The sequence below is a fragment of the Salmo salar genome, unplaced genomic scaffold (genome assembly GCF_905237065.1).
Source record: "Salmo salar unplaced genomic scaffold, Ssal_v3.1, whole genome shotgun sequence".
NCBI lineage: Eukaryota > Metazoa > Chordata > Actinopteri > Salmoniformes > Salmonidae > Salmo > Salmo salar.
This window is the reverse complement of record NW_025549662.1, coordinates 1-12,908: the sequence shown is the minus strand read 5'-3', so window position 1 is coordinate 12,908 and position 12,908 is coordinate 1. Positions and strand designations below refer to the sequence as shown.

Sequence of the window (12,908 nt, the reverse complement as noted above, 5' to 3'; positions counted from 1 at the left end):
CAGACAGAGAGGACAGACAGAGAGACAGACAGAATGACAGACAGAGAGGACAGACAGAGAGGACAGACAGAGAGGACAGACAGAGAGGACAGACAGAGACAGAGGACAGAGAGGACAGACAGACAGATGACAGAGAGGAGAGGATAAAGAGAGAGACAGACAGAGAGGACAGACATAGAGGAGAGACAGAGAGGACAGAGAGAGGACAGAGAGAGAGGACAGACAGAGAAGAGAGACAGAGACAGAGAGAGAGACAGACAGAGAAGGCAGAGAGACAGACAGAGAGGACAGAGAGAGAGGACAGACAGAGAGGACAGACAGAGACGACAGAGAGAGAGGACAGACAGAGAGGACAGACAGAGAGGAAAGACAGAGAGGACAGACAGAGAGGATAGACAGAGAGGACAGACAGAGAAGGACAGAGAGGACAGACAGAGAGGACAGAGAGAGAGGACAGACAGAGAGGACAGACAGAGAGGAGAGACAGAGAGGAGAGACAGAGAGGACAGACAGAGAGGACAGACAGAGAGGACAGAGAGAGAGAGACAGACAGAGAGGACAGACAGAGAGGAGAGACAGAGAGGACAGACAGAGAGGACAGACAGAGAGGACAGACAGAGAGGACAGACAGAGAGGACAGACAGAGATGACAGACAGAGAGGACAGACAGAGGACAGAGAGGACAGACAGAGAGGACAGACAGAGAGGACAGACAGAGAGGACAGACAGAGATGACAGACAGAGAGGACAGACAGAGAGGACAGACAGAGAGACAGACAGAGAGGACAGACAGAGAGGACAGACAGAGGACAGAGAGGACAGACAGAGAGGACAGACAGACAGATGACAGAGAGAGGATAGAGAGAGAGACAGACAGAGAGGACAGACATAGATGACAGACAGAGAGGACAGACAGAGAGGAGAGACAGAGAGGACAGAGAGAGGACAGACAGAGAAGGACAGAGAGGACAGACAGAGAGGACAGAGAGAGAGGACAGACAGAGAGGACAGACAGAGAGGAAAGACAGAGAGGACAGACAGAGAGGATAGACAGAGAGGACAGACAGAGAAGGACAGAGAGGACAGACAGAGAGGACAGAGAGAGAGGACAGACAGAGAGGACAGACAGAGAGGACAGAGAGAGAGGACAGACAGAGAGGACAGACAGAGAGGAGAGACAGAGAGGACAGACAGAGGACAGACAGAGAGGACAGACAGAGAGGACAGACCTGGATGAATGTTCCAAATCCAAAGTACATTGCCATGTTTTTAAAACGTTTTCTCCTTTTGTTGTGTTGTTTAAAGGAATTGAAGTGTAACTATAATATGCAATAACACTCTAATAGGGGTGCAATAACACTCTAATAGGGGGTGTAATAACACTCTAATAGTGTAATTAACAGTCTAATAGGGGTGTAATAACAGTCTAATAACACTCTAATAGGGGTGTAATAACAGTCTAATAGGGGTGTAATAACAGTCTAATAGTGTAATAACAGTCTAATAGGGTGTAATAACAGTCTAATAACACTCTAATAGGGGTGTAATAACTGACGTCTAATAGGGGTGCAATAACACTCTAATAGGGGTGTAATAACAGTCTAATAAACACTCTAATAGGGGTGTAATAACAGTCTAATAGGGGTGTAATAACAGTCTAATAGGGGTGTAATAACAGTCTAATAGGGGTGTAATACAGTCTAATAACAGTCTAATAGGGGTGTAATAACAGTCTAATAGGGGTGTAATAACAGTCTAATAGGGGTGTAATAACAGTCTAATAACAGTCTAATAGGGGTGTAATAACAGTCTAATAGGGGTGTAATAACAGTCTAATAGGGGGTGTAATAACAGTCTAATAACAGTCTAATAGGGGTGTAATAACATTCTAATAACAGTCTAATAGGGTGTAATAACATTGTAATAGGGGGTGTAATAACAGTCTAATAACAGTCTAATAGGGGTGTATTAACAGTCTAATAGGGGTGTAATAACAGGTTAATAGAGGTGTAATAACAGGTTAATAAGGGGTGTAATAACAGGTTAATAGGGCGTAATAACAGGTTAATAGAGGTGTATTAACAGGTTAATAGGGGGGCTAATAACAGGTTAATAGGGCGTAATAACAGGTTAATAGAGGTGTAATAACAGGTTAATCGGGGGTGTAATAACAGGTTAATAGGGGTGTAATAACAGGTTAATAAGGGGTGTAATAACAGGTTAATAAGGGTGTAATAACAGGTTAATAGGGCGTAATAACAGGTTATAGAGGTGTAATAACAGGTTAATAGGGTGTAATAACAGGTTAATAAGTGGGTGTAATAACAGGTTAATAAGGGGTGTAATAACAGGTTAATAAGGGGTGTAATAACAGGTTAATAGAGGTGTAATAACAGGTTAATAGGGGTGTAATAACAGTCTAATAGGGATTGTAATAACAGGTTAATAGGGGCTAATAACAGGTTAATAGAGGTGTAATAACAGGTTAATAAGGTGTAATAACAGGTTAATAGAGGTGTAATAACAGGTTACTAGGGGTGTAATAACAGGTTAATAGGGGGTGTAATAACAGGTTAATAGAGGTGTAATAACAGGTTAATAAGGGGTGTAATAATAGGTTAATAGAGGTGTAATAACAGGTAATCTCACCTGAGGAGCACCGTATATGTACAGCACCAGTGGTTCATTCTCTGGGATGACAAACCAGGCTTTCTGCCAGCCTCTGCCTGTTCCCTTCTCCATGTGGTGGAGGAAGCTACACATCACACTGTTCTCTGCAGCCACCGACGCCTGTTTCTGTAGACCACACACACACACACACACAGACACACACACACACAGACACACACACACACACACACACACACACACACAGACACACACACACACACACACACACACAGACACACACACACACACACACAGACACACACACACACACACACACACACACACACACACACACACACACACACACACACACACACACACACACACACACACAGACACACACACACACACACACACACACACACACACAGACACACACACACACACACACACACACACACACACACACACACACACACACACCCACAGCGTTAGAGACCACTGTCCACTAATGTTATCCAGCTTGGTCTTATTTTCCAGCGTAGTGTTTTATCCTTATTTCTATCCTCTTGTCTTCCTGTGTTCTAATTTTATTAGTCACATGAATACAAACAGGCGCATGTGACTAATAAAATGTTATTTTATTTGTTGTGCTGGAGGTGCTGACTGCAGGCCTTGGTCAAATGCATTACCAAACTCAGTCAAATACATGCATTTATGTCAAATACTTTCCACCTTACAGTGAAATGCTTACTTCACGAGCCCCTTACGAGCCCCTTACGGAGCCCCTTACGAGCCCCAACAATGCAGTTTTAAAAATATGGATAAGAATAAGAAATAAAAGTAACAAGTAATTAAAGAGCAGCAGAAAAAATAACAATAGCGAGACAATATACAGGGGTACCGGTACAGAGTCAATGTGGAGGCTATATACAGGGGTACCGGTACAGAGTCAATGTGGAGACTATATACAGGGGAGTACCGGTATAGAGTCAATGTGGAGGCTATATACAGGAGTACCGGTACAGAGTCAATGTGGAGGCTATATACAGGGTACCGGTACAGAGTCAATGTGGAGGCTATATACAGGGAGTACGGTACAGAGTCAATGTGGAGGCTATATACAGGGGTACCGGTACAGAGTCAATGTGGAGGCTATATACAGGGGGTACGGTACAGAGTCAATGTGGAGGCTATATACAGGGGTACCGGTACAGAGTCAATGTGGAGGCTATATACAGGGGTCCGGTACAGAGTCAATGTGGAGGCTATATACAGGGGGTACCGGTACAGAGTCAATGTGGAGGCTATATACAGGGGGTACCGGACAGAGTCAATGTGGAGGCTATATACAGGGGGTACCAGTACAGAGTCAATGTGGAGGCTATATACAGGGGGTACCGGTACAGAGTCAATGTGGAGGCTATATACAGGGGGGTACCGGTACAGAGTCAATGTGGAGGCTATATACAGGGGGTACCGGTACAGAGTCAATGTGGAGGCTATACAGGGGTACCGGTACAGAGTCAATGTGGAGGCTATATACAGGGGTACCGGTACAGAGTCAATGTGGAGGCTATATACAGGTGGTACCGGTACAGAGTCAATGTGGAGGCTATATACAGGGGGTACCGGTACAGAGTCAATGTGGAGGCTATATACAGGGGGTACCGGTACAGAGTCAATGTGGAGGCTATATACAGGGGTACCCGGTACAGAGTCAATGTGGAGGCTATATGCAGGGGTACCGGTACAGAGTCAATGTGGAGACTATATACAGGGTGTACCGGTACAGAGTCAATGTGGAGGCTATATACAGGGGTACTGGTACAGAGTCAATGTGGAGACTATATACAGGGTGTTATGGTACAGAGTCAATGTGGAGGCTATATACAGGGGGTACCGGTACAGAGTCAATGTGGAGGCTATATACAGGGGGTACCGGTACAGAGTCAATGTGGAGGCTATATACAGGGGGTACCGGTACACAGTCAATGTGGAGGCTATATACAGGGGTACCGGTACAGAGTCAATGTGGAGCTATATACAGGGGGTACCGGTACAGAGTCAATGTGGAGGCTATATACAGGGGGGTACCGGTACAGAGTCAATGTGCAGGCTATATACAGGGGGTACCGGTACTGAGTCAATGTGGAGGCTATATACAGGGAGTACCGGTACAGAGTCAATGTGGAGGCTATATACAGGGGGGGTACCGGTACAGAGTCAATGTGGAGGCTATATACAGGGAGTACCGGTACAGAGTCAATGTGGAGGCTATATACAGGGGGTACCGGTACAGAGTCAATGTGGAGGCTATATACAGGGGGTACCGGTACAGAGTCAATGTGGAGGCTATATACAGGGGTACGGTACAGAGTCAATGTGGAGGCTATATACAGGGGGTACCGGTACAGAGTCAATGTGGAGGCTATATACAGGGGGTACCGGTACAGAGTCAATGTGGAGGCTATATACAGGGGGTACCGGTACAGAGTCAATGTGGAGGCTATATACAGGGGGTACCAGTACAGAGTCAATGTGGAGGCTATATACAGGGGGTACCGGTACAGAGTCAATGTGGAGGCTATATACAGGGGTACCGGTACAGAGTCAATGTGGAGGCTATATACAGGGGGTACCGGTACAGAGTCAATGTGGAGGCTATATACAGGGGGTACCGGTACAGAGTCAATGTGGAGGCTATATACAGGGGGTACCCGGTACAGAGTCAATGTGGAGGCTATATACAGGTGGTACCGGTACAGAGTCAATGTGGAGGCTATATACAGGGGGTACCCGGTACAGAGTCAATGTGGAGGCTATATACAGGGGGTACCGGTACAGAGTCAATGTGGAGGCTATATACAGGGGGTACCGGTACAGAGTCAATGTGGAGGCTATATGCAGGGGGTACCGGTACAGAGTCAATGTGGAGACTATATACAGGGTGTACCGGTACAGAGTCAATGTGGAGGCTATATACAGGGGGTACTGGTACAGAGTCAATGTGGAGACTATATACAGGGTGTTATGGTACAGAGTCAATGTGGAGGCTATATACAGGGGTACCGGTACAGAGTCAATGTGGAGGCTATATACAGGGGTCACCGGTACAGAGTCAATGTGGAGGCTATATACAGGGGGTACCCGGTACACAGTCAATGTGGAGGCTATATACAGGGGGACCGGTACAGAGTCAATGTGGAGGCTATATACAGGGGGTACCGTACAGAGTCAATGTGGAGGCTATATACAGGGGGTACCGGTACAGAGTCAATGTGCAGGCTATATACAGGGGTACCGGTACTGAGTCAATGTGGAGGCTATATACAGGGGGTACCGGTACAGAGTCAATGTGGAGGCTATATACAGGGGGTACCAGTGCAGAGTCAATGTGGAGGCTATATACAGGGGGTACCGGTACAGAGTCAATGTGGAGGCTATATACAGGGGTACCGGTACAGAGTCAATGTGGAGACTATATACAGGGGTACCGGTACAGAGTCAATGTGGAGGCTATATACAGGGGCTACCGGTACAGAGTCAATGTGGAGGCTATATACAGGGGTACCGGTACAGAGTCAATGTGGAGGCTATATACAGGTGGTACCGGTACACAGTCAATGTGGAGGCTATATACAGGGGGTACCGGTACAGAGTCAATGTGGAGGCTATATACAGGGGGGTACCGGTACAGAGTCAATGTGGAGGCTATATACAGGGGGTACCGGTACAGAGTCAATGTGGAGGCTATATACAGGGGGTACCGGTACAGAGTCAATGTGGAGGCTATATACAGGGTGTACCGGTACAGAGTCAATGTGGAGGCTATATACAGGGGGTACTGGTACAGAGTCAATGTGGAGACTATATACAGGGTGTTATGGTACAGAGTCAATGTGGAGGCTATATACAGGGGGTACCGGTACAGAGTCAATGTGGAGGCTATATACAGGGGGTACCGGTACAGAGTCAATGTGGAGGCTATATACAGGGGGTACCGGTACACAGTCAATGTGGAGGCTATATACAGGGGGTACCGGTACAGAGTCAATGTGGAGGCTATATACAGGGGGTACCGGTACAGAGTCAATGTGGAGGCTATATACAGGGGGTACCGGTACAGAGTCAATGTGCAGGCTATATACAGGGGGTACCGGTACTGAGTCAATGTGGAGGCTATATACAGGGGGTACCGGTACTGAGTCAATGTGCGGGGGCACCAGTTAGTTGGACTAATTGAGGTAATATGTACATGTAGGTAGAGTTATTAAAGTGACTATACATAGCTAATGACACAGAGAGTAGCAGCGGTGTAAAAGAGGGGTGGGGGGGTGTCAATGTGAATAGTCTGGGTAGCCATTTGATTAGATGTTCAGGAGTCTTATGGCTTGGGGGTAGAAGCTGTTTAGAAGCCTCTTGGACCTAGACTTGGCGCTCCGGTACCATTTGCCGTGTGGTAGCAGAGATAACAGTCTATGACTAGGGTGGCTGGAGTCTTTTTAGGGCCTTCCTCTGACACCGCCTGGTATAGAGGTCCTGGATGGCAGGAAGCTTGGCCCCAGTGATGTACTGGGCGGAGGCCAAGCAGTTGCCATACCAGACAGTGATGCAACCAGTCAGGATGCTCTCGATGGTGCAGCTGTAGAACCTTTTGAGGATCTGATGACCAATGCCAAATCTTTTTAGTCTCCTGAGGGGGGAAAAGGTGTTGTCGTGCCTGCTTCCTGACTGTCGTGTTGTGCTTGGACCATGTTTGTTTGTTGGTGATGTGGACACCAAGGAACTTGAAGCTCTCAACCCGCTCCACTGCAGCCCCGTCGATGAGAATAAGTGTGTGCTCGGTCCTCTTTTCCTGTAGTCCACAATCATCTCCTTTGTATTGATCACGTTGAGGGAGAGGTTGTTGTCCTGGCACCACACTGCCAGGTCTCTGACCTCCTCCCGATAGGCTGTCTCATCATTGTCTGTGATCAGACCTACTTAATGATGGTGTTGGAGTTGTGCCTGGCTGTGCAGTCATGAGTGAACAGGGAGTACAGGAGGGGACTGAGCACGCACCCCTGAGGGGCCCCTGTGTTGAGGATCAGCATGGCGGATGTGCTGTTACCTACCTTCACCACCTGGGGACGGCCAGTCAGGAAGTCCAGAATCCAGTTGCAGAGGGAGGTGTTTAGTCCCAGGGTCCTTAGCTTAGTGATGAGCTTTGAGGGCACTATGCTGTTGAATGCTGAGCTGCAGTAAATGAACAACATTCTCACTTAGGTGTTCCTTTTGTCCAGGTGGGAAAGGGCAGTGTGGAGTGCAATAGAGATTGCATCATCTGTGGATATGTTGGGGCGGTATGCGAATTGGAGTGGGTCTAGGGTTTCTGGGATGATGGTGTTGATGTGAGCCATGACCAGCCTTTCAAAGCACTTCATGACTACAGACGTGAGTGCTATGGGTCAGTTGTCATTTAGGCAGGTTACCTTCGTGTTCTTGGGCACAGGCACTATGGTGGTCTGCTTGAAACATGTTGGTATTACAGACTCGGACAGGGAGAGGTTGAAAATGTTAGTGAAGACACTTGCCAGTTGGTCAGCGCATGCCCGCAGTACACGTCCTGGTAATCCGTCTGGCCCTGCGGCCTTGTGAATGTTGACCTGTTTAAAGGTCTTACTCACATCGGCTGCAGAGAGCGTGATCACACAGTCTCCCGGAACAGCTGGTGCTCTCATGCATGTTTCAGTGTTATTTGTCTTGAAGCGAGCATAGAAGTAGTTTAGCTCATCTGGAAGGCTTGTGTCACTGGGCAGCTCTCGGCTGTGCTTCCCTTTGTAGTCTGTAATGGTTTGCAAGCCCTGCCACATCCGACGAGCATCAGAGCCGGTGTAGTATGATTCGATCTTTGTCCTGTATTGATGCTTTGCCTGCTTGATGGTTCGTCGGAGGGCATAGCGGGATTTCTTATAAGCTTCCGTGTTAGAGTCCCGCTCCTTGAAAGCGGCAGCTCTAACCTTTAGCTCAGTGCGGATGTTGCCTGTAATCCATGGCTTCTGGTTGGGGTATGTACGTATGGTCACTGTGGGGACGACGTCTTCGATGCACTTATTGACGAAGCCAATGTCTAATTTGGTGTACTCCTCAATGCCATCGGAGGAATCCCGGAACATATTCCAGTCTGTGTTAGCAAAACAGTCCTGTAGTTTAGCATCTGCTTCATCTGACCACTTTTCTATTGATCTAGTCACTGGTGCTTCCTGCTTAAATGTTTTGCTTGTAAGCAGGAATCAGAAGGATAGAATGATGGTCAGATTTGCCAAATGGAGGGCGAGGGAGAGTTTTGTATGCGTCTCTGTGTGTGGAGTAAAGGTGGTCCAGAGTTCTTTTCCCTCTGGTTACACATTTAACATGTTGATAGAAATCAGGTAAAACTGATTTAAGTTTCCCTGCATTAAAGTCCCCGGCTACTAGGAGCGTTGCCTCTGGGTGAGCGTTTTCTTGTTTGCTTATGGCGGAATACAGCTCATTCAATGCTATCTTAGTGCCAGCCTCTGACTGTGGTGTTATGTAAACAGCTACAAAGAATACAGATGAAAACTCTCTTGGTAGATAGTGTGGTCTACAGCTTATCATGAGATACTCTACCTCAGGCGAGCAAAACCTCGAGACTTCCTTAGATATCGTGCACCAGCTGTTATTTACAAAAATACATAGTCCGCCGCCCCTTGTCTTACCAGACGCTGCTGTTCTATCCTGCCAGTACAGCGTATAATCAGCCAGCTGTATGATGATAGTGTCGCTCGTTCAGCCACGACTCCGTGAAGCATAAGATATTACAGTTTTGAATGTCCCGTTGGTAGTTTAATCTTGCGTGTAGGTCATCAATTTTATTCTCCAAAGATTGCACGTTTGCTAGCAGAATGGAAGGAAGTGGGGGTTTATTCGATCGCCTACGAATTCTCAGAAGGCAGCCCGCCCTCTGGCCCCTTTTTCTCAGCCTTCTCTTCATGCAAATGACGGGGATGTGGGCCTGTTCCCAAGAAAGCAGTAATATCGTTTGTCAGCTTGTCAGACTCATTAATAAAGGAAAAAAAGGATTCCGTCAGACCACGGTGAGTAATCGCAGTCCTGATGTCCAGAAGTTATTTTCGGTCATCAGATACGGTAGCGGCAATATTATGTACAAAAATAACTAAAAAAATAGGTTACAAACAACGCAAATAAACGAACGAAAAACACAATTGGTTGGGGGCACGTAAACGTCTGCCTTATTCTCCGGCGCCATTTAAGTATCTGATGTATAGACCTCAGGTCTTATCTATCTATTATCACCTGCTAGCTGATCCCATCGACTTACAGTCTTTGCACTAACGCTAGTTAGCATTGGGTCGCTATTTAGCATTGGTTCGCTAGTTATCATTGGTTCGCTAGTTAGTATTGGGTCGCTAGTTAGCATTAGGTCGCTATTTAGCATTAGGTCGCTAGTTAGCATTAGGTCGCTATTTAGCATTGGTTCGCTCGTTAGCATTGGGTCGCTAGTTAGCATTGGGTCGCTAGTTAGCATTGGGTCGCTAGTTAGCATTGGGTCGCTAGTTAGCATTGGGTCGCAAAACTCCATCTAACTTCCTTCATACTGGACAAAGATACATGAAAATGGTATCCACAAGTTCATCTGACTCTGGGGAAGTAGATCAAATCCAGAAGTATCCCTTTTTCTACGGCAGTCAGGATCCTGTTATGTACCTCTAGTATTGACCGTCGTCTGTTTATGCTGCAGGTCAGGCTGGCCGGGGATGGGGGAACTCCCACTAGGGCAGTGTAGCAGTCGATACACACCCTGTTAGCCCTGTTGTTGTCATAGAGCAGACGGGCCCTGAACTCTGAACACTTCCCACACACCACCTGGAATACACAGAGAGAGAGAGGAGGTACACCTCCATAATGCTGTTAACATGCATTACACTTGGGATACATAGAGAGCTCAGGTGTAGGAGACAAGAAGCAGTTCACTGACAACAGGCCATTGATGGAAAATTAGGTGCTTCCTTTACCAATATCAGAATAAATAGGAACAACTTACTCAATAAAAAAAAAACTTGATTTGACCATACTTTTTACTTTATTGAGTATTGAGCAAGAGCTAAACAGACAACCTAGGACTGGGGACACGGAAGGAATAAACAGACAACCTAGGACTGGGGACATGGAAGGAGTAAACAGACAACCTAGGACTGGGGACACGGAAGGAGTAAACAGACAACCTAGGACTGGGGACATGGAAGGAGTAAACAGACAACCTAGGACTGGGGACATGGAAGGAATAAACAGACAACCTAGGACTGGGGACATGGAAGGAGTAAACAGACAACCTAGGACTGGGGACATGGAAGGAGTAAACAGACAACCTAGGACTGGGGACATGGAAGGAGTAAACAGACAACCTAGGACTGGGGACATGGAAGGAGTAAACAGACAACCTAGGACTGGGGACACGGAAGGAGTAAACAGACAACCTAGGACTAGGGACACGGAAGGAGTAAACAGACAACCTAGGACTGGGGACACGGAAGGAATAAACAGACAACCTAGGACTGGGGACATGGAAGGAATAAACAGACAACCTAGGACTGGGGACACGGAAGGAATAAACAGACAACCTAGGACTGGGGACATGGAAGGAATAAACAGACAACCTAGGACTGGGGACACGGAAGGAATAAACAGACAACCTAGGACTGGGGACATGGAAGGAATAAACAGACAACCTAGGACTGGGGACACGGAAGGAGTAAACAGACAACCTAGGACTGGGGACACGGAAGGAATAAACAGACAACCTAGGACTGGGGACATGGAAGGAATAAACAGACAACCTAGGACTGGGGACATGGAAGGAATAAACAGACAACCTAGGACTGGGGACATGGAAGGAGTAAACAGACAACCTAGGACTGGGGACATGGAAGGAATAAACAGACAACCTAGGACTGGGGACATGGAAGGAGTAAACAGACAACCTAGGACTGGGGACACGGAAGGGGGGGGTTAGTGGAGGAGACAACATTTCAACCAATGAGAGTCATAGTGATCAAAATTCATAGTGATCAGAGTTTTTTAATATTGAGTCGTGTCCACTTCTTCAGGAGTAGAGCGACTGACTGACATAATCAGGTCACTTGTACATAACATCCAGATTTGATTGGAAACGTACGTGTCCACAGGCTTTGCAGTGGTGACGTCTCTTGGTGATGGAGTTGAATGGCTCCTGGCACTTCATACACAGGGTCACCTCCTTCTCTCGGATCGGAGTGGGGGCACGCTTACCCAGCTCGGAACAATTCTGAGAGAGAACAGAAGAGAGGAAGAGAGACAGACAGAGAGAGAGGGAATGAGTGAGAGAAGGAGAGACGTGTGTAGAGAGAGAGAGAGAGAGGAGAGAGAGAGAGAGAGAGAGAGAGAGAGAGAGGGAATGAGTGAGAGGAGAGAAGTGTGTGAGAGAGAGAGACAGAGAGAGAGAGAGAGAGAGAGAGAGAGAGAGAGATGAGAGAGAGAGAGAGAGAGAGAGAGAGAGAGAGAGAGAGGGAATGAGTGAGAGGAGAGAAGTGTGTGAGAGAGAGGCAGAGAGAGAGAGAGAGAGAGAGAGAGAGAGAGAGAGAGAGAGAGAGAGTTGAATTGAAAGGCAGACATGTCTCAGTGTTTAGAGAACAATCTGGAACACTGCTTAACCCTTTCACATATTCTCAAGTTCCTAATGGTTAGGGGTTATCCTGGGGTTATACTGGGGTTAGGGGTTATACTGGGGTTAGGGGTTATCCTGGGGTTATCCTGGGGTTAGGGGTTATCCTGGGGTTAGGGGGTTATCCTGGGGTTATCCTGGGGTTATCCTGGGGTTATGGGGTTATCCTGGGGTTATACTGGGGTTATCCTGGGGTTATCCTGGGGTTAAGGGGTTATCCTGGGGTTAGGGGTTATCCTGGGGTTATCCTGGGGGTTATCCTGGGGTTAGGGGTTATCCTGGGGTTAGGGGTTATACTGGGGTTAGGGGTTATCCTGGGGTTAGTTATCCTGGGGTTACCTGGGGTTATCCTGGGGTTAGGGGTTATCCTGGGGTTAGGGGTTATCCTGGGGTTAGGGGGTTATACTGGGGTTATCCTGGGGTTATACTGGGGTTATCCTGGGGTTAGGGGTTATCCTGGGGTTATCCTGAGTTAGGGTTATACTGGGGTTAGGGGTTATCCTGGGTAGTTATCCTGGGTTAGGGTTATACTGGGGTTATCCTGGGGTTAGGGGTTATCCTGGGGTTAGGGGTT

At 47.3% G+C, this 12,908-nt stretch overlaps 1 protein-coding gene across 1 annotated transcript; it reads right to left on the bottom strand.

Annotated features, from left to right (window-relative positions):
* Positions 1-2,554: 2,554 nt before the first annotated feature.
* LOC106593369 (FYVE, RhoGEF and PH domain-containing protein 1-like) lies at positions 2,555-11,961 on the bottom strand. The gene is made up of 3 exons (XM_045713441.1): positions 11,810-11,961; positions 10,342-10,500; positions 2,555-2,796 (listed from the first exon to the last, which is right to left on the bottom strand). Exons 1-3 carry the CDS (start codon positions 11,873-11,875, stop codon positions 2,596-2,598), a joined length of 426 nt encoding a protein of 141 aa, XP_045569397.1. The 5' UTR covers positions 11,876-11,961; the 3' UTR covers positions 2,555-2,595.
* Between the last annotated feature and the right edge of the window lie 947 nt (positions 11,962-12,908).

Bases quoted from the DNA above. Each gene is read 5' to 3' on its own strand.
- LOC106593369 (XM_045713441.1), bottom strand. From the start codon at position 11,875: ATGAAGTGCCAGGAGCCATTCAACTCCATCACCAAGAGACGTCACCAC. The intron at 10,501-11,809 runs GTACGTTTCCAA...TGTGTATTCCAG, and splicing joins ACTGCAAAGCCTGTGGACAC to GTGGTGTGTGGGAAGTGTTC. The intron at 2,797-10,341 runs GTACATAACAGG...TGTGGTCTACAG, and splicing joins GACGACGGTCAATACTAGAG to AAACAGGCGTCGGTGGCTGC.